This window comes from Tachysurus vachellii, chromosome 16 (genome assembly GCF_030014155.1).
Source record: "Tachysurus vachellii isolate PV-2020 chromosome 16, HZAU_Pvac_v1, whole genome shotgun sequence".
NCBI classification, from domain to species: Eukaryota; Metazoa; Chordata; class Actinopteri; order Siluriformes; family Bagridae; genus Tachysurus; species Tachysurus vachellii.
The window spans coordinates 15,884,437-15,904,719 of NC_083475.1; the positions used below are offsets into that span (position 1 = coordinate 15,884,437).

The 20,283-nt window shown below is 37.2% G+C and overlaps 2 protein-coding genes across 3 annotated transcripts; one reads left to right on the forward strand and one right to left on the reverse strand.

Annotated features, from left to right (window-relative positions):
• Nucleotides 1–3,064: 3,064 nt before the first annotated feature.
• mettl25 (methyltransferase like 25) lies at nucleotides 3,065–12,687 on the reverse strand. Of its 2 annotated transcripts, none has more exons than XM_060890091.1 (12): nucleotides 12,445–12,687; nucleotides 11,683–11,841; nucleotides 11,452–11,573; nucleotides 9,950–10,573; nucleotides 8,548–8,695; nucleotides 6,988–7,082; nucleotides 6,854–6,883; nucleotides 6,556–6,629; nucleotides 5,527–5,620; nucleotides 5,015–5,089; nucleotides 3,743–3,814; nucleotides 3,065–3,281 (listed from the first exon to the last, which is right to left on the reverse strand). In XM_060890091.1, the coding sequence occupies exons 1-12, from the start codon at nucleotides 12,647–12,649 to the stop codon at nucleotides 3,183–3,185; spliced, it is 1,797 nt and encodes a 598-aa protein (XP_060746074.1). In that variant the 5' UTR covers nucleotides 12,650–12,687; the 3' UTR covers nucleotides 3,065–3,182. The 2 variants fall into 2 exon arrangements, with proteins under 2 accessions (XP_060746074.1, XP_060746073.1); XM_060890090.1 differs by having other exon boundaries at nucleotides 3,728–3,814.
• A 261-nt stretch (nucleotides 12,688–12,948) lies between these two features.
• On the forward strand, nucleotides 12,949–16,582 carry ccdc59 (coiled-coil domain containing 59). The gene is made up of 4 exons (XM_060890067.1): nucleotides 12,949–13,169; nucleotides 13,878–14,214; nucleotides 14,751–14,862; nucleotides 16,068–16,582. The coding sequence occupies exons 1-4, from the start codon at nucleotides 13,016–13,018 to the stop codon at nucleotides 16,230–16,232; spliced, it is 768 nt and encodes a 255-aa protein (XP_060746050.1). The 5' UTR covers nucleotides 12,949–13,015; the 3' UTR covers nucleotides 16,233–16,582.
• The last annotated feature ends 3,701 nt before the right edge of the window (nucleotides 16,583–20,283 follow it).

The window sequence follows — 20,283 nt, forward strand, 5'->3', positions numbered from 1 at the left end:
TACGGTGCCTTTTTTAAAGTACTGATGCCTGATAAGGAGCGTTACACGACTCCGGTAGACCTCCTCCTCCTCTGCTTCCTCTGGCCGGAAGCGCATGGCTCTCTCGACTGAGCTGCATGGGATCGGCTTCTCAGACCACACCGGCCTCCCTACACTTCCCAGTACGACAACCATGGTGTCCAAGTCTTACTAAACTAATTGGAAATTTTATCATACCACCATCTTATATCTCATGATCTGATGGTTAGAACTAACAGATAGAGTAGCAGCACTATAATTCAAATCGAATCAAATTTATATAAATATGCAAACAGGGGAGACACATGCAAGCTGGAAATAATGAAATTCAGGGTGGTTTCTGAAAACAATTACTAATTACAAAAACAGAAAAACAGAAAAGGGAAGAACAGTAACTTGTCACTATATTTTTTTCAGGTCTTATGTCATTGTCAGAGACTAGGACTATGACCTGCCAGAGCACTGGGGGTGCTGACAGGTATACTGTTATTATTGTCATGTGATTATGTCTTCTATGAGTTCTCCTGTTTCCCATTACTCCTAATGTGGTTTGTTATTTAACATTTGGATCTGATAAATCTACGCCACGCCATCGCCACTGTGACAGTCATTTTGGAACAAAACAGCTGTTTGTGTTTTACATACGTATAATTTAGCACTATATGTGACAGTTCCAGACAAGAGAATATCATTCTTCTTTTCCTTTCCTGTCTGCTTCTGAAGATTCCTTCTTCTCACACCATAATTTCAGATCTGGTTAACTGGAAACAATAAGGAGATTGAAAAAGGAATTCAACTGTTTCCCTTGGCATTGTTGATTTCTACGGAAAATATTACGTACAGTGCATCGTAACTTCATCATATCCTGTATGTGTCCCAAATCCTGATTTAGCAACAGGTCAGGAAACACACAGGAATCACAGCTGTCGTTTGAAGGCACAGATTTTACACATATTAACTCTGTGTACTGTGTCTACATGGGAAAAAACTGCAAACGTAACTAAGCTAATATAACTTATAAGGTTGAGTGAGGACTTGGTTGTTGTGTGTAATTTTTCCTGTGCATTTTATTTATGTGTGAGTAAGCCCTTGGTAGTTATCAGTGGGCATTCGGTGGCATAAGGACACCACAACAGGATATAAAGAAGTGATGATATGCATGGCTTGTGCTGTGGGAATGACCAGAGTCTGTAAGATTTCAGCAGCACAACTGCAGTGTCAGAACTGAGTCATGACCTTTTCACAGCACAAACATCCTGCGGAGAGCTGCACTACGAGATCTCTGGGACCGTGGACGGATATCTGAACTGCAGTGTAATAAACAAAAGTGTTGATGGGAGCAGCAGAGGAAACAGCAAGGGTCATCATGGATAACAATAGCAACACTTTAGTACAAAGGTCAACATCCAGAATTTAGCCGGATGAGCATGTTTTTACTATATAAACAGGGTATGTGTAGAATGAATACAGGAACTGATAAACCAAGGTTCCTCAGTTCTTCAGGGGACCCTCTTATTTTCAGCATGCTTCAAAGACAGAATTTTCATAGTCCTCAATAATTTGTCGATCACTCTTGAAAGAAACACACTTGACTTATTTTAACTAAACTTATCCTATTTTATTTTATCCACCAAGGCCTGGTTTGGTATGGGTGCATGTTTTCATTCCTATCATGCAGGAGCCACCTGATTCCACCTATTTATTCAGTTGATTTTTGGCTTTCAATAGACTCAGATGTGGCTTCTGTTTAGTTGGAATGAAAACTTGAACCCACATTGGGTCTTTAAGGATAAGGCTTTACACCCCTACCCATTTTAGCAATTAATAACACAGAGTTAGTCTACATTCAAATAATTCAGCTATGATGTTTGGCTGAGTGAGTCAATAGTACGTAATACCCTAACGTTCATCAGGAACAAACCATAGCTCATTTCTTAAACTGGTTAATATCAAAGCACTGTTTAATTTTCAACTCTCTGTTTATAATTATGTATTTATGTAAAACTGCTTTGATATATCCATTGTTCCATATATAAATTATATATAATAAATAAATTCATTATATAAGTACATTTGGATTTAATTGAATTCGAAGGAAAGGTGAGAGCAGCTCTGCTGTATGGGTTAGAGACTGAGGAAAAGACATGAGGCAGAGATGGAGGTAGTAGAGATGTAGAGGTTTAGGTTCTCCTTAGGACTGATGAGGATGTACAGGATTAGGAACGAGCACATCAGTGGAACAGCTAAGGTTGGCTGTTTTGGTGACAGAGAGGTTAGATTGAAATGGTTTGGACATGTACAGAGGAGGGAGGTGGTCATATTGGTAGAAAGACGTTGGAGATGGAACTGCCGGGTAAGAGGTTGTAATCAGTAATTGTTTTCATATTGCTGTGGTATAAGAGGAATAAAGCACCCCAGATTGTGCTGTTATTGGAAAATAATTAACTTTGCGGTGGATGGGACGCATCATACCACACTGTGAATGATTGTTTTGTGTTAATTACACACTAGTGGCTTTTATTAAAAACCCTTTAGCTAGTTAAAATACATGGATTTGCTAATTTCTGGAAATCTTAACCTCAAATCGGTAAATGCTTATTAAAAAAATAGCACATGCAGTTACTTTCAGGAAAGCTCAAATAATATTTTTTATGCACAGATGATTTTCATATTTATAAATACTTTTGTCTTTGGATCTGGGCTATACACTGAGTGAATGTGATTCAAACAGAAACACACAAAAGATCTTTTTGAATTAGATTTCAAAGCAAAGATTAGGTATGTATGCCTGTGATCTGATATGGATTAATATTTTACATATGTGCAAAGTGCTTTAGGAATATTCTCACGCTTGTGTTAACATGGCCATATCTGTTTTTCTTCTCATTCACCCTGAACTCATGTGAATTAGTCTCTAACCCTGTTTAAGTCTAAAATCATTCTGACAGATGTTTCTGGTTAAGCTCGAATAAATAATATCACAACAGAATAAGCCAGAACTTGCTTATGATTAGATCATTATTATTAAAAAAAAAACACAGACCTATAAGTGTGACAGTATTTATAATGAAAAATAGCAATAAACACATGAACATACAATGAAAGTATAAAACCATAAAAGTTCTACATTAAAAAGCAGACTTGATGTAAAGCACATATGGGCTTTATAAAATACCAGGTCCCTTTATTCCGACAATAGCGTAACATCTGGGGGACAGGAGCGGGTTGAAGAGCTGCACCAGGGCCGAGTAGGACACGTTCTCCTATTAAAACATATCATTTTATATAAAATTAATACTTCCAAGAGGCACATGGACAATATATATAAATTCAGTTAAGATATGAATAGGTAAGAAATGTAACACTGTCCAAGTGGATGGATGGACGGACGGACAGACAGACAGACAGACAGACAAACAGATAGACAGACATACAAATAGATAGATAGATAGATAGATAGATAGATAGATAGATAGATAGATAGATAGATAGATAATTTTTGGGCTGTGGAAATGCACTGTACTATATAAATCATTTTATTTATTATGATGTTATTTATATAGTAACTTAGAAAATATAATAAAAGAATTTAATTTATTATTTAGACAACCGGGAATAAAAAGCTAACACCAGAGACCAGGCTTCTGATTTATCCACCCTTCTATCTCCCTCTCCACTATAAACTGATAAACTCAGAAGGTTGTAGTACCTCTGGCTTCTTTACCTGTTCCTTCAAGTAGCACAGACGATCCAGCAGGATAAGTCCTTCAATACAGGGAGCCAAAGTCACCTTTAACTGAGAGGGAACACAACACTGAGTTAAACACTTCTTCATAAATTTTTATGTCTTGTTTTTTTTAGTTTTTGAAATACAGATTAAGACGTTCAGATGTTCTCTTTTACAATAAAACACTAATATGAGTTTTAAAAGCCCTATTTGTACAGGATCATCTCAAGTATATCAAGTAAAGTCCTACCAATTTTGTCATGTCAGTCATTTTTAAACCACTATAAAACAACCATTAAATCCAGGTAATATACTGTATATCCTGTCTGAAATGGCATGTTAGTAACGATTCCATCATTGTACAATGAAGAATGGAAACACTGAAGAATGGAGTTTTTTAGTCTTTCCAAACCAAGCCAAATTTGGTGAGGTTTAAAATGCCAAGCAATAAAGTATTATAAAGAATATATTATATTTTCAGTAATAATCTTTTGAAGAGTATTAATTAAGTGAAATTAAGATCACTTATCCTGTGAAAATTATTTATAATTATTGGAGACACTGACAGATATCTTGTCCTGTCTGAATAATGATGTAAAGGATGTACTGTAGTAGCTCAGTGGCTAAGGTGTTGGACTAGTGATCAGAAGGTCATGAGTTCAACTCCCAGGTCCACCAAATCATGTCACCGCTGGGCCGTTATGGCCCTTAAGTTGTATATAGTGAAAAAATGTAAGTCACTCTGAATGGCAGAAATATAAATGACATCCTGATGACATATTGAAGTAAATAAATAAACAAAAAGTTGAGATGTTGTGCTAGTTAATTCCTTACTCTCAGTGATTTTAAAATAAATTCCTTCCTACCTGCTTGTAATTTTCATTAAAAATGTGCTAACTTTTATCTATGACTCCATGTTTGAAGTGAATTCTATTCATAATAACATCCTCTCCAGCAACCTGCCCGAATACGCATTATAATTTCTGTTGGGTTTTTTGTGTGTTTAATTTGATAATAGAGCTTATTATGTACAGTGAGGTCCAAGACTCTAAAACCAATAGTGAATTAGATTAAGCAAGAGGAAATCTGACCCATGGTCAACATCACACATTTGTTTCCATTTAAACAGGGATCCACAAAGACTGTTGATTCTTGAATGTTAAAGTGATTGAACATTTACTTTATTGGCTTTAAATATTTCAACATTCTTAAGATTATATTCATATTTTTGAAATTCCATTCAATATACTGGAAACTAACAGAGCTCACCATGTTGAAGGCCACCATCTCATTCATTCTAGAGATGTACAGGTCATGGTATCTCTGAATCTCACTGTCTGACAGCTGGTGAAAAAGCAAAGAAACAAATAATAATAATAATAATAATAATAATAATAATACTACAAAAAACAAACAAAACAACAATAATAATAATAGAAATATAAAAAACAATAAAAAACAATAATAAAAATACAAAAAAAAACTATAATAATACTAATAAAAATACAAAAAATAAACAATAAAAAAAACAATACTACTACTACTACTACTAATAATAATAATAACTTGAACATACAAAAATTACATTAAAACTAGTTCACAGGATACAATTCACTTCGGTGTAACTATCATCTTTCAACATCAATATAAACACTCATTAAATGTGAAAGAATATGTTAAAAAAAAAATAAACCAGGGTTATCATATATCCCAGATAAATTTTATTTCTGACAAAAATCAGCAGAATTATGAGTTTGCTTGACTTTTTCACCACCTCTGACCTTTGAGTCATCCAGTTCTAGTTTCCTGAGCGCTCTCCTCACGTAGTCCACGAATGAGGACGCTTTGGAATAAACGTTCCCAACCCGCTTCTCACTGCAAAAAAAAAAAGAAACCCAATCATAATGATGTTGTCATGAATTGCATGATGTCTAAAATAGAAAGCTTTGTTTCTTAAATCTCATTGGCTGAGCCATGTTCAAAGCTGATGATAATATCCTGGAAATACTCAAAGCATCTAAATTCTGTATTAATGCAGCAGGATTTAAACCTAAAAACCAATAAAACCGAAATATTATTCATTATACAATACATTACACAACATTATACAATATTCAGACTCCCTTATGTCTAATGGTGCATCTCAATCAGCTCCCAAGGTCCTGAGTCAGGATAATGTGCATACAAGTTGGGGCACTTTTAAAACACATTAAGAGTCTCATCACTCAATTTCTGGTGACATTTTAATTTGCTCATTAATCACTATAAAACCCATACATTTAAAATATTTAAGTTCTATATGAAATATAAATTTGTTAGCTTAATCACAAAGGTTTCTTTTATGGTACTTCAAGCAGGATCATAGGCTCGCTAGCGGATTTTTTAAAATGATTAAACATTTAAAAGTCATTAGACTCAAACAATCCGTATATAGAACGTCATTTAAAGTTAAACACAGCTAATGTAAGTAACTTTGTGAGCTATAACAACAAACTACTTACATTTATATTCAAAGCTGGCTGAAGGTTTGTCTGAAAGTTTTTCGAGCTGAGAAGCTTCAGAAAATATGATATATTTCCAGTAAGGGAACAAAGTGAGCATTGATGCTCCATGGATATTACAGTGCATTGTGGTATTACTTTGGGAGTGAACATCTAACGTACTGGAAGGATTTTGTGACTGAAAGAGAGATAGCCCTTAAAATGTCCGAATCTCTTATCAGTGCCTTGACTACTGGACTAGAGAGCTGATTGAGAGCCCTGGTGCTTTCTAAATTTTTTCATTATTATTATTATTATTATTATAGGTACCTCTTATGGGAATCATAGTGATCCTGTAATATAACATGAAGAACAGCTCGATAGAAGAGTGACTCCATAGGAAGCTGAAAAGAATAGATGAAGGCAACAATTAGAAGATAATTGTGTTTAAATGACTAAATATAAATATCTACATATTTTTTACTTTTTTTTGCTATGTATCCAAACCACACAAAGTGATGTCCACTGTAAGGGTAGGACTAGTATTCAGAATGCTCTTATTATGGTCACACAGCATCTCTTTCTACTTACTTAATAGAGGTACGAATTGATTTAATGAGCTACTTACCCCTCCTCCAACTGACACTCTTTCGAAAGCCTATGAACGAACAGCAACAACACATGTCTTGAAAGGTAGTACGGCATTAAGAGTTTATCAAGAATATAGCAATCAATTGAAGATTTTTTGTTTTTTAAACTTACGAGACATGCAGACATTCTGGCATTTCGTCCGCAGAAACACGCCTGCTCGCGTAGGTACTGGCTCATGGGAAATCCATACACACCACTCTCACACTCTGGTCAAGGGCAGTTCATAGAATAGAAAAGATGTAATCCAGAATGAATAAAAAAAAATCTGTATATAGTTATAGTTAGCTGTTTCCATATTTCAATGCTTGCTAGTCAGACCCTTTTGCTCGCCTGGTACATTTGTTTTCTCACTGGAACCTAGAGCATGGGAGTGCACATACTCAGAATTGAGGAGAGCCAATCAGACTGAAACTTCAGGATCCTGAAGCTTTCGGTGCAAAAAAGATATAAAACATAACATGAGACATTTCATGGGGCGTTCGTGAGGTAGTCCATCAGATTCTGCATGACATGCTGCATGAGATAGTCCATGAAACAGTCTATGAGACAGTCCACAAGACACTCCATGAGATGTTCTATGAGAAGCTCCATGAGGCACTCTGTAACAGTCCACTGGAAGGTGCATGAAATGTTTCATGAGATGCTTCATGAGACATTCCATGAGCCAATCCATGACATACTCCATTAGACGCTTCGTGATACACTCCATAAGTCGGTCCATGACATGCCTTATGTGATGCTTCATCAGATGTTTCATCAGATTCTCCATGAGATGAGACGTTAGACAATTCATTGCACAATTCATGGAGAGTACATGAGATTCATGGACATGTCAATGAGTCGATCTATGAAACTCTATGAGACGGTCGATGGCATGCTCCATGAAACACTGCATTAGACAATCCACTGTGATGCTCCATGAGCGACAGGCCGTGCTACAAAAACAACTGCTGCATTGTTAGCCGATGTGGCTTTAATGAATTTGCTTATGTGGATTATGTTACAGCAAACTGTCTCGTGTGTATTTGTGTGTACACAGTATTTAAGCACATAGACACAAAATCACAAAGTTCTCCAAGCTGGACTTTGTCCAACTTGAATTTTTATCCGTAACATCATCACACAACTCCTGCATGAATCATGGTAAACCTCAGGCTTCATAAGGTCAGGAGTAGCAGGAATGTGAGCTGAACATCATAGCGCTGGTCTCATTAATTCTGTTTTTACTCTCAACAATTTGTTGTTATTGGCTCTTCTCAAGCTGCACTCTGATTGGAGGTAAGCAGGGTTAGTAGAAACAAAGCATTGTCTTTATCTTTAATATACTATGTGATATGTCCATATGAACAATCAATGCTGAAATGAAATTGATTGAGTCAATGAAAAAAATTCTTGACTCCTATTGAGTGTACCTGATAAAGCATAAATGACGGCACTTCAAAAAGATTTTATATGTGAAAAGGCAGCTTATGTTGGTTAATTAGTGAGAAGAGGCAAACGGTTCGGTACTCTATTCAAACCCTTCAACATAATTACATGTTATAAATCACGGAGTTGGTCACGATCACTGGATCACAGCCACTTGGATCCTGAACTATCTGCAATACAGTACAATTAGAATCGACTCGATGTGTGTATGTGTGTGTGCTCAGTAGCTGAGAATCCACGCACCTTGTGCATCTTCATTAAACTCCTCAGAAAGTAGGTGGTAGCAACAGCCCACGCTGCACACGGCCCGAAGCTCCTGTTTGTCCTTGAACATGCGCAGTGTGCTGGGAGCCAGATCTCCACACGTATGCAAGCCCACCATGACGGCATCCTGGAAGAGACCAGAGACAGAGAGGTTTATTTGTCAGCACACAGAATAGCATAATCTCTTGCACCTTAATGTGTCATTTCTAAGGCTGACTTCTCAGAAACCATGTTGTGATCATCATTAGATTAATGATCATATAATGATTAGCGGAATAAAGACATTTTTACCAAGTTTCCGGTGTATCATTGGAGCCTATTGCTGGCTGTATGAATAGTTACACATTAATAAATAATACAATAAGTGCAACCCAAACTTTCAACCAAAACAGTTCTGATTATTAATTTCTTTTTTTTTTTTTTGGAGAAATGGGTAACATTGCTGTCCCAACAAAAAACTGTTATACAAAAAAAGATGTGGCCATTCATTCATTTTGCAGGAACAATTCAGTTTATTTGGCAGTTTGATATACAGTGGTACCCCGCTTATCGACCGGCTCTGACATCGACCTTTTCGCTTAGCGAACAGTTTTTCGACCGAAATTTGCACCCGCTGAACGACCAAATCCCCGCTTATCGACCTCGACCCACGTGGCGCGAGGGGAAGGATCTTCCCAGTCTCGCCTCAGCCTTCGTGGAGAGAGCATCTATCGTAAATGAAACTTCGGTTTGTGAACAATATTAGTGTTATTTAGCGGTCAATATAACAATTTAGTGCATGTATATTGTATACACAATACTTTGTTTAAAGTGTACAATATTATTTATGTACCTGTATTATTTTATGTATTATATAGTATTAATACTGCTAAAAACGGGGCAAAAATTGTTAATTATTGGGTATCGGTGGAGGTCGGGAACGGATTAATTGGGTATCCATTATTTCTTATGGGATAATTACATTCGCTCTTCAACCTTTTCGCATTTCGACCGGTTTTAAGGAACGGATTAAGGTCGATAAGCGGGGTACTGCTGTATTAGATAATTTAGGGTATTAACCATTGATATGATTCCACTCTCCTTATTACAGTACTGTTTTGCAAAAATCTCATTGCTCTCTCTATGCTAAGGCTTAACTGTCACCTCTAGACTTACAACAGCGTTCATACTGATAATGTTTATATCGAAATCTTATTTGTGGTCCATTATTTCTATAAAAACGTTATATTACAATCTTTGCTCCAAGGACATTATGCAACATATTGCTCCATGTGTTTTTTCCAAGCTGGGGAAAAAAAGGTTTAACTTTAAAGCCTAATCCATGTGAAACAACTGAAAGGAACAGTTACACTTCAGTTATATTTGATTGCTCACCCCTCACCTCCAGCTCTGTAATAAGTGTCCTGAGTTCTGTTTCAGCTGTAACGTAAGACGTCACTGGTAAGTACAGGTTTTTAGTATCACTGTTGCCTTTTCCATTCCGTGCCTTCCTCTCGAGGTTCTCCCTCTTCCTCCTCTCTCTCTCTTCTGCACTCAGCTGGCTGGGGGGAACCCGAGGAGATGCTTGCTCCACAATGTCAGGTGCCAGCGCTGTGAAAAAGGAGTTCTCTAAATCAGCATGTATTGAGTCTGATTCACTCTGGGCTGAGAAAGCATCCTTGTCCAGACCTGGTGAAGAACAGCACTGCACTTCAGCCACATCATTATTTCTATCTGTGACATGCTCTTCCTGCTTTTGAGAAAGTCTGGGTGTATGATGGAATTGCGTTCTCGTTTCTTGTTCGTCATCTATTTTTTTCCTGTCTATAGTTTCTTTAGTTTGAATATATGGATTGTTCTTGACTCCGTGCTTTTGGTAGGCTTTGGAAAACTTCTTTAGCTTCCTGTTCCTTTCGTGGGCACCACGCGTGTTTGTGCTGGAGCAGTCGATGCCAAATACCTGCAGGCTGTACTGCATGGAGAGGAAAGAGCACAGGTAACCTTTACCTGAGCCCACATCTATAACCTGAGAGAGAGAGAGAGAGAGAGAGAGAGAGAGAGAGAGAGAGAGAGAGAGAGAGAATGGGGAGAGAGAGTGAGAGGGGGGAGTGAGAGAGTGAGAGAGAGGGAGGGGGGGAGAGAGTGAGAGAGAGAGAGAGAGAGAGAGAGAGAGAGAGGGAATGGGGAGAGAGAGTGAGAGGGGGGAGTGAGAGAGTGAGAGAGAGGGAGGGGAGAGAGAGAGAGAGAGAGAGAGAGAGAGTGAGAGAGAGAGTGAGAGAGAGAGAAGTGAGAGAGGGGGGGGAGTGAGAGGGGGGAGTGCGTGAGAGAGAGAGAGAGAGAGAGAGAGAGAGAGAGAGAGAGAGAGGTGAATTGCCAGGTGAATTTTATCTGAGTTTGTTTTGGCTGCAGTTTTCAGAAGAAAAATGAATGTGCAGATTTCAGTTATAGACTGTAAATAACTGTAAACAATTTAGAACAAAAAACCTGCTAAATGCTTTGGGTCAAACTTACATGTTGGTAACTGTCCTTAAAAATATTTGTAGTTTAACCTTCTACAAAATTCATGTAGTAGTGACTTCAGAATGTCATCTTTACTCCATAAATCGAGTATGACTTCAGTTTCCTCGGCACACAACAATGTGTGTTTCTGTTCTACTGTAAAATCTGAAACACGATTGGCTGTCAGTGCCTACAACGTCTTTCACTCTTGGTGAAGCATTCGCCCATGTTCACTAGACCACCAGTTCCAGATTCAGCTTTAACACTAAACCAAATGTTCTGACCTCCACGGACCAAACAGTGTCATACCTGAAAAAACCCTGTAAGTCAGAAAATGAACTAAAAAACTGACATTGACCGCTTTCAGGCTTTATAATTGGGACTGCACTGATTAAAAGTTGTTACCTGTTTGACTTTGCAGCATCTGGATAAAGCAGCCACAAGTTCAGCCATAGCAGGCACCTCATGTGCCTTCTTAGAGTTCATGAACTCATCAGGTAGCAGCAGAGATCCATCTGACATCCTATCTGAAATAATACCAGCACACACACACAAACACACATGCACACACCCACAAAATATTGTCTTTCTCTAATAGATAGATAGATAGATAGATAGACAGACAGACAGACAAACCTTGGGTGTCTCCGTCCATCACTCTTAGCGTGTCCATCAGTGTCTCCCGCTGCACACACACCCCCAGGCCTGGCAGAGAGTGTGCCTCAGCCGCCCTCAGGAGAGCCGAGACATCCGCCAGCTTCTTACTGACATCGCAAAACCCGAAACTAGTGCTCACTTTAAAATACGCATATAAAAATCACAAACACAGAGACCAAACAACCATCTTAGACATGAGTGATCAAAGTGAAAAATAGATCATAATACTCATTATTAATAAACAATTCCACGATACATTCATTTCGATATAATCAGCATATCATCAACGAGTTCTAGGAATATACTCAATCAGTTATGGTAGTGTGCTGTGAATTACCATCCCAGATTTAATGTTTACATAGCTGACTTAGCAGGTAATTAAATAACATATACGTAACATCCTATAACACACTGTTCTAAAGATTTTTCAACCCTTTTTTTAACAGAAAATGTGTATATTTTTGTCCATTTATAGTTACACGTAACGCTGTAGAATGTCTATAGGACATGTTCATGGTTTCACTAATATTATATCTTATAATTTATATACAATAAAATCAACATACTTGAGTGGAATTAAAATTCTGTTAATTAGCTGGTAATTAAAATGATGTTAATTAGATGGTAATTAAAATGATGTTAATTAGCTGGTATAGTCTTTTGGTATATATAGTTACCCCTTTACACCCATTTCACAAGGTTTTAACAATTTAACGTCACAATATAAAATGGGTTACTCGCCTTCTGGCGCCCCCGTGCGGTCACGATATGAATCGACAGCAGTTAAAACCTCCTCAGGCGTCACAGCCATGAACGCGCGCCACACGTCACGCGTGTAGAAATCGACAGTGTGCGCGTTCGCGATGCGTAAAGTCACGGAAAGGAAACGGCGAACCTCGTCGATCTTTTTCTTTAACGAGTCAAATGAGATGTTATTAAAATCCATGATGTGCTGAAATACACCAGAACCACATCCGGCGTGTTACACACGTGGCACAAATGTGACGTTTACACGTTCACAGACATTACTAGCTGCAGTTGATCTCCCAGGGCAACACTATTAGTTACTTATTTCTGTACTTAGGCGATTAAAATGATTTAGAATGAAATTGATCGCATGTATGCACAAAAAATCTGCACTTTATTGTCAGATTATTGTCTTAAACTCTTAAGTCTCTGTCCACATTTGTCTTCCTGATGGATTACTAATGTCTGCCGGCATACGTCATAACTATGCGACATGTCGTTAACTGTGCAGCATGGCTAGATCTATGTTTCTGTGTTGATATTCAGAGATTTGTACTGTTTTGAAATGGCGCCTGTAAATCCACATTTTAAGGGCAAACCTCAGTTCAAAGGAAGAAATCCGAAGAGGAAAAATACAGATAGTCATCATTCAGCTGTTAACAAAAAGAAGAAAACCTGGAATCCGGGGAACAAAGTTTTCCAGGGCAGTTTACAGGAAGGCAAGACTGCAGCTTCTGTGTACATATCACTGCTCATCTGTTTAGTAGGAGATCTTTTGCCAGTTTCGGATTGATACACACACACACACACACACACACACACACACACATATATACACACATATATATATACACACACACAGATACACATATATACACACACACACACACATATATATATATATATATATATATATATATATATATATATATATATATATATATATATATAAATAAATATACACACAGATGCACACAAACATGTACACACACAGATACACACATGTGTATACACACACACACATACACACATATATATATATAATTTGTTGTGGTTGGGAATATAAGCGAACCTAACCATTTATCAATTACAGTTAAAAGCAAAAGTTATTGTAGGCAATATCATAATTTTACAAGCCAATAAACACATGAAATTAGATAATCAGAAATATGTTGTTTATTCTAAAAGGCTATAGGTAAGATGCCTAAATATTTGCCTTGATGCTTTTTCTTTCCAGATATAATCTAAAGGAGACACACGTCAACACTATACTACAACCACTATTATTTAAATTTATTTATAATTATTATTAATAAAGAATAATCATTGTTTTAAATCACTTTAAATCACCTTTACTGTCTTTTTTATTGTATTTCTTCATTTTGTCCTGAACATTGCCAGATTTTAACAAAGTTGTGTGTGTGTAGGTAAGGGCTTTGCCTTCCAGAGGAAGCAAAAAGTACAACAAGAATACAAGAAACTTCTGAGGAAGGAGAAATGGAGAATGAAGGATTCCAAGCCGAATCTAGAAGACGAATACCCCGAGCATCTGAAGCACCTGTACATGGCGGAACAGCAGAAACTGAACGAAGAAGAGCTACTGAACAAGGATCGCAGGAGGAAAGGAAGAATTGGTAATATAGGAGAAGAAGAAGATGATGATTCTGCTTTTTCTAGCTCTGTCGCAAGGACATCTGAGACAGGAAGTGCTGAGAAATCTGCTGTCTCACTTAACAAAGGACCACAGACCTCACAGTTTGAGAGGTTTGTAATTTCCTGCAATTTATGCAGGTTCAACATACACTGTGCACAAATAATCCAGACGCTTGTGATTTAGCTGTAGTATTTACATTTATTGTTGATTTATAATATTTGTATGCTATATTTATTACACCTGAAATCTGTACTTTTTTGTTCAAAGATTAGACATAACAGTCAGCAGAAAGTGAGGAAGATGCACTTGTGTAGTTCTGGTAGTTGTGTGCACTGTTTATCTAAACGTTGGGCAAACGTTAAGAGTTGATACTTAAAATCACTTAAAAAGCTTTGTTTTTTTTATCCTTTTAAGCATCTGAGCTGTACTTTAGTAAATGTTAAGAAATGTAGGTTCAATAACATTATTTCAGGGATAGTTATAGAGAATGCGTAGTTATAGAAGAAAGAGTAATCGGTGCTCAAATGCACCTGCACTTGCATTAAACCTGATGTATAAACCTACGTTATGTATAATGTATAGTGTCATTTACTTGTAGCAGCACAGGTGCTTTAATGCCAGTGTCTGTGTTGTCTTGTTGCATCAGCAATTCTGTTCAGGACCAATTCACGAAAAAGAAATGGAAGAAAATGTCTTCCAACCAGAAGATGATTGAGGAGTATAAAAAGAAAAAAGAGGAGCGAGAACGAAAAAGAGAGGTGAGGAAGCATGGTACCTTTTGTTCGGTTAAACCATTCAAAATAATTATATTTTACTGGAACATAACGTCTTCACACCCCATTTAAAATGGCAAATAATTTCATTTTTTTTTTTTTGTGGAAGCAAACTAAATCGTGTCAGATCATTTTCCATATTTTATCTGCAATTGCAGTGTGTGCAAATAAATCATACATTTATTTTATAAGGAAAATGAAAAAATTAACAATTTAATTGCTTACGTTTGCACAACCATAAATTGCAAAGTAAGTAAAACAAAAAGCTGAAGCACTATTTGATTTAATTACACTACTTTATGGGTAAGAGTCTCAAAAAGAGAGTGACACGTCTTGACTTGGTAATATTTTCCCAATCTTTCTTGCTAAAACTTGCTAAATCCATCAAATTTTGCAGGCATCTCCTGTGTACAGCCTGCTTCATGTAACCCCAAAGATTGATTTGTTGCCCAAAAGCACTAATTTGAACGTATGCTTGAAGTTGTGCAATTCCTATTCAGCTTATTCACCTGAAGGTTTTGCACCTGAATGTAATTATTCATGTTTCCCTTCATTTTGAAAAAAGCCCCAGTTCTGGCTGGTGTGGTGATGTCACCGCCGTGCTGCATTGTGGCTTTGGCATTAATTTGGTCATGTGATTCTTTCTTGCATTAAACCTTTTTAAAATAGCTACAAATTATTAATTTGGAATTGGTCTCATCAGACAATAGCACATTTTTACCACATGGTCTAGGGTGACTTAGTTTTATTTATTTATTTTTTTGAGAAAGGGCACATGTCTGTCCACCGTACCCAGACATATAGAAATATGGGAGATTGTTGTCACCTGTAGAGATTAATGAGTCCTTGTCGGATCGTCCTGCAGCTCTTTTCATGATGCTGTAGGTCTGCAGTGTCTTCTAAGTTTTTCGCTTGTCCCTTTATAAATTTTGGAGGGACGTCCTGTTCTTGGGGATCTCACTGTGGTGCTCCGTTTTATCTCATTTTTATGTCAGTTTATACTAACTTTGTTCTTTTTATCATCTAGATTTCTGACTGTTTTAGTTTCATTTTTATCAAGGGTTAAAAAAGATTTCATATGATTTATCTCAGTTTTGTTTTTACATCACGCATACCTGCCATTTTAACAGGGGTGCGTATACTTTTTACAACCATTGTAAACGTACGTAAACGTCTGTGTCCTGTTTTAGGAATACTTGAAAGACAAAGCACAGAGAGAAGAGGCTCTGAAGAAGTACAAGGAAAAGAAAATGGCTACATATCAGTTGCTGAAGAAGAAAACTAAAAAGGGTCAACCGAACCTGAATCTGCAGATGGAGCTGCTGCTTCAGAAAATCCAGGCTCAGCGAAAATAACCAAAATGCCTGCAACATGCTGTTTGAAGGCCTAAAGTGTCATTTATAAATCTTGCAGATAGTGAAAGAGAACTGGAAATGTATGCACATTACACAGAGACTAAAACAGAGTAATATGTACTTTTACATCACTGTGTGTGTGATGGTTATGAGTAATGTGCATATGCGAAGATATTGCTGTCCTGTGTGCTTATAAACCGGTTATAATGCAGCAGGGTTAAAATGTGTATTTGTATGATTCTTAGTGTATTATAATTTTATGATCTCAGATTTAATGAGACCAAACTCTAATGTAAACGGAGACCATTTGTGGCCTGTTTATCTTATTGGAAATAAAGCTAGATCTCGTACACTCGGTTAACACTTCATCACTTAGGCCTACTTTAGGTACAATACTTAATCATTTTATGATGATTGAATTGAATTTTATTCAGTTCTTCAACATATTTTTGGCATTACAGATTTTTTCCCCCAGTTCTATTGAAGTCTAAAATGTAAGGCAGACATGTGACTGTGTTGTATATGATGTTGCTGGGAATAACATGTAAATCTACAGCTGGTAAATTATTTACTGTTAGAAAGAAAGGGTTTCTTATCTAATACTAACAATTTAAGAAAAAAAAAAATCAAACTATGTGTATAAAACAATACAGCAATAGAAGAAAGCATTTTGAAAGTTTGTAGTTATGTTTACAGGGCTGTAAAGTGTCACGCATTGAGAGTGACAGTCACGCATTTCGGTCTTTTCTCCCTCTCTCCCACCACACATCGTATTTCTCACGCAGAAAAACTTTTTGACTATTTATCATATATTTAATAAGCCGCAGCACCCAAAATGTATCAGTCGGCCCTGCTGTCTCTATGCAGGGTTCCCACGCGTCCTGGAAAACCTGGAAAATTTATGACCAATGTTCCAGTCCTGGAAAACACATGGAAAATGAAAGAAAACATAAATTGTCCTGGAAAAAATCTTGTTGTCCTGGAAAATGATTATTTTTAAATAGTGATGCTCCGATTGATCGGCCACCGATCATGATCGGCCGATATTGACTAAAAATAGCTAGATCGGTGAACCCCAAAAGCGCTGATCAAAAAAGCCGTTCACGTGACGTAAATTACTCGCGCGACTTTTTCACACGTGCATGCACGGCGCACAGGTAAACAACAGCAGAGCGGCACTTACCAGTGGCAACATGAGTTCTCCCATCTGGAAATTTTTCAAAGTGTCCGATAAAGACGTAAAGTTAGCCGTTTGCAATGTATGTCGTGATGAAATCCCTCGAGGTGGAAGCAAGCAACGGCATTTTAATACCAATAACATGATTAGGCATCTTAGAACACGCCATACAAATGAATATGCAGAGTATGAGAAACTAAACCAGCCGAAGCCAACAACATCCCCATCCCTCAACCAGCCGACTGTGAGTGATGCATTTAAACTAGTAGTGATGTGAGTGTGAGTGATGCCTTTTATGATTGAGACCTGAAGGATTTTGTACTGTTAGTAGGCCGAGGCCCAACATGTTTTGGTCTGAAACATTTTGTGGCCAATTGTTTAATTTTAATATATTAAAAATTTTATTTACATTTTACAAGTAGCCTGGGCCTATGTAACCTCATACCATCCCAAGTTCATCTGGTTGGTAAATACCTGCTTGGCCTCCTTGTTTCTCTGCCTTGTTATTTAGAAAGGATGGCATTGGCTTACAGTAGCTTTCATTATTTTATTTTTTGGATCTGATGTAGTTGGTTCCTCAACTACATCAGACGTTCATAATAATAACAGAAAAAACACTTGCCATAGTTTTGTCCTTTGTGGCAGTAGCCAGTTTTGGTGTAACAAGTTTTACATTTTGCTTGCAATTATAAAATGTAATCAGTGTATTAAGAGGCGACATCCTATTAAGCTGATCTGATGTGTGTGTTGACCCCTCTTTGTTTGGAATAATTTTAAGTTACTCTGCCTTATTTGGGAAAGATGGCCTACAGTAGCTTTAAGTTCTCATTTTCTAAAATAAACACTTGGTGGTTCTTCAAGATCTTGACTGTAGCCTATTTATACAGTTTTTTTCTCAATACAGTTAATTTAGAGTTAATTTCATTTCTAAAAATGGTGCTCTGCTAGATTATAGATAAAAGATTCCCATTCCTCTGCCATTCTGTGATCGGCAGTGATCGGCAGTGATCGGCAATCGGCAGATCATGATCTTGGTGATCGGTGATCGGCCCCAAAAATACTGATCGGAGCATCTCTATTTTTAAATGTTCTTGATCATTTAAAGAACAGTTTACAACTGGTCGAAACAATTAGTAACAGAAAGCGCTCTGTTCAGGGACGCTGAGTTTTGACGGGTTTTTTGTTATGCTGTTTAATCTCGCTGTGACGGATGACGCTGGCGGTTTCAGGTGCTAGGAATGGTTTAAGTGCTCGAATGTTTTCAGCAAATGGTGACGGGTAAGCAGGTTATATTAACCTTGTTAATCTGAATATCATGTGCAAGGGGAATGCACAGCAAACTAAAGCATGCATGACGGCATTGGCCTGAGAAAGGAAAGGGTATTAATATGTGCTGTCTTTCTATTTTATAAATGTTGAAATTTCATTCACATGACAAATTGTCTTTACAAGTATAGTTAAGTAATAGCCATAAAGTGTACGTTGTTTTTAAGACTTCTGGAGAGAAGAAAATATTACTTTAGGCCGTGAATCTGTGATCCTTGTCTTTTTTTGCTAAATTTGAAATGTCCTGGAAAAGTCCTGGAAAATGATCTCTGAAAAAGAGTGGGAACCCTGTCTATGGAACCGGGCAGGAATCAAGCGCGTCTCTCGTGGAGTTCTTAGTCGAGCCTGACACTTATCAGCCAATCAAAAAAAGAGGCTACACAACAGCCAATCAGAAAATAGCTCTATTGTATCTGGGTAAGATTTAACGCAACAACCAATGGAAAAAAAACATTCATTAGCGAGGGTATTTTCAATGGTCGGTTTGAACAAAACCTCAACACGAAACAGCTTGTCTCTGGACGGGACATTGTCCTCAATCATGACCCTAAAAATGGCTGGGCTTGAGCCAAACTGTTTTAAATGGGAGCAACATTACAAATGATAAAGGAGTCCAAAAAGGTAACAAACACTTACAATAAACAACACCAGTCAGTCTGTCTGTCTGTCTCTGTCTCTCTCTCTCTCTCTCTCTCTCTCTCTCACACACACACACACACACACACACAATAAATGAAAATTAAACAAATACTTTGTATTTGGTTAAACTGCAGTCAGTGATCCTTACCAAACACAACAACTCCCCCATTATTTTTGTCACGCTTGCCTGTCTTCAAAACTTGAGAGCCCTGTGTTTATTAGCTTGTTTGACTCAGTATAGCATTAAATACAAATTAATAGAGTATAGCATTAATACATTAGTAATATTTAAAAAAAATCTGTTATGAGAGGTCTATGAGTCTTAAGGAGTCTCAGAAAACAAAAGTTTAAACATCCCTGTTACAAAACATTGCGTTATTTACGTTATAGACAATTCTCAGTTTACGGCCGTATTAATCAGTCTGATATTGCTACAAAGATTAGCGTGAGAATTGCAGGCCATTAAGGGAACCGGCTATGTTCAAAAATGAATAGTGGACAAGGCAAAAGGTTAGAGATAGTAGCATGGTTTTTCTGATACACTAGTTAGTGCATGAGTTTTATATTTAGGACTTTATCATGACTCATGGGAAATAAAACCTGAGGCAGTGGGTTTTCGTCACTATGGCAACTGCGATGCACCGACCGCGAGCGCAACTGTTGCGTGCTCATGCTCAATTGTAACGGCTGTAGTGACAGTAAACTGGAAGCTAAATGCTAACTAATAAAATTATGCAGAAATTAAAATACCTACTTTCTTTAAGTTGTGTTCTGGTTTTTTTTTTCATTCTGTAGACAATAAGTATGGGTTTTTGTTGTTGTTTTGCTTATTTATTTATTTATTTATTATTTATCTTCACTTGTGTCAAGGTTTAACTTGTGACACTCTGAAGTGAAACTGTTGTAGAA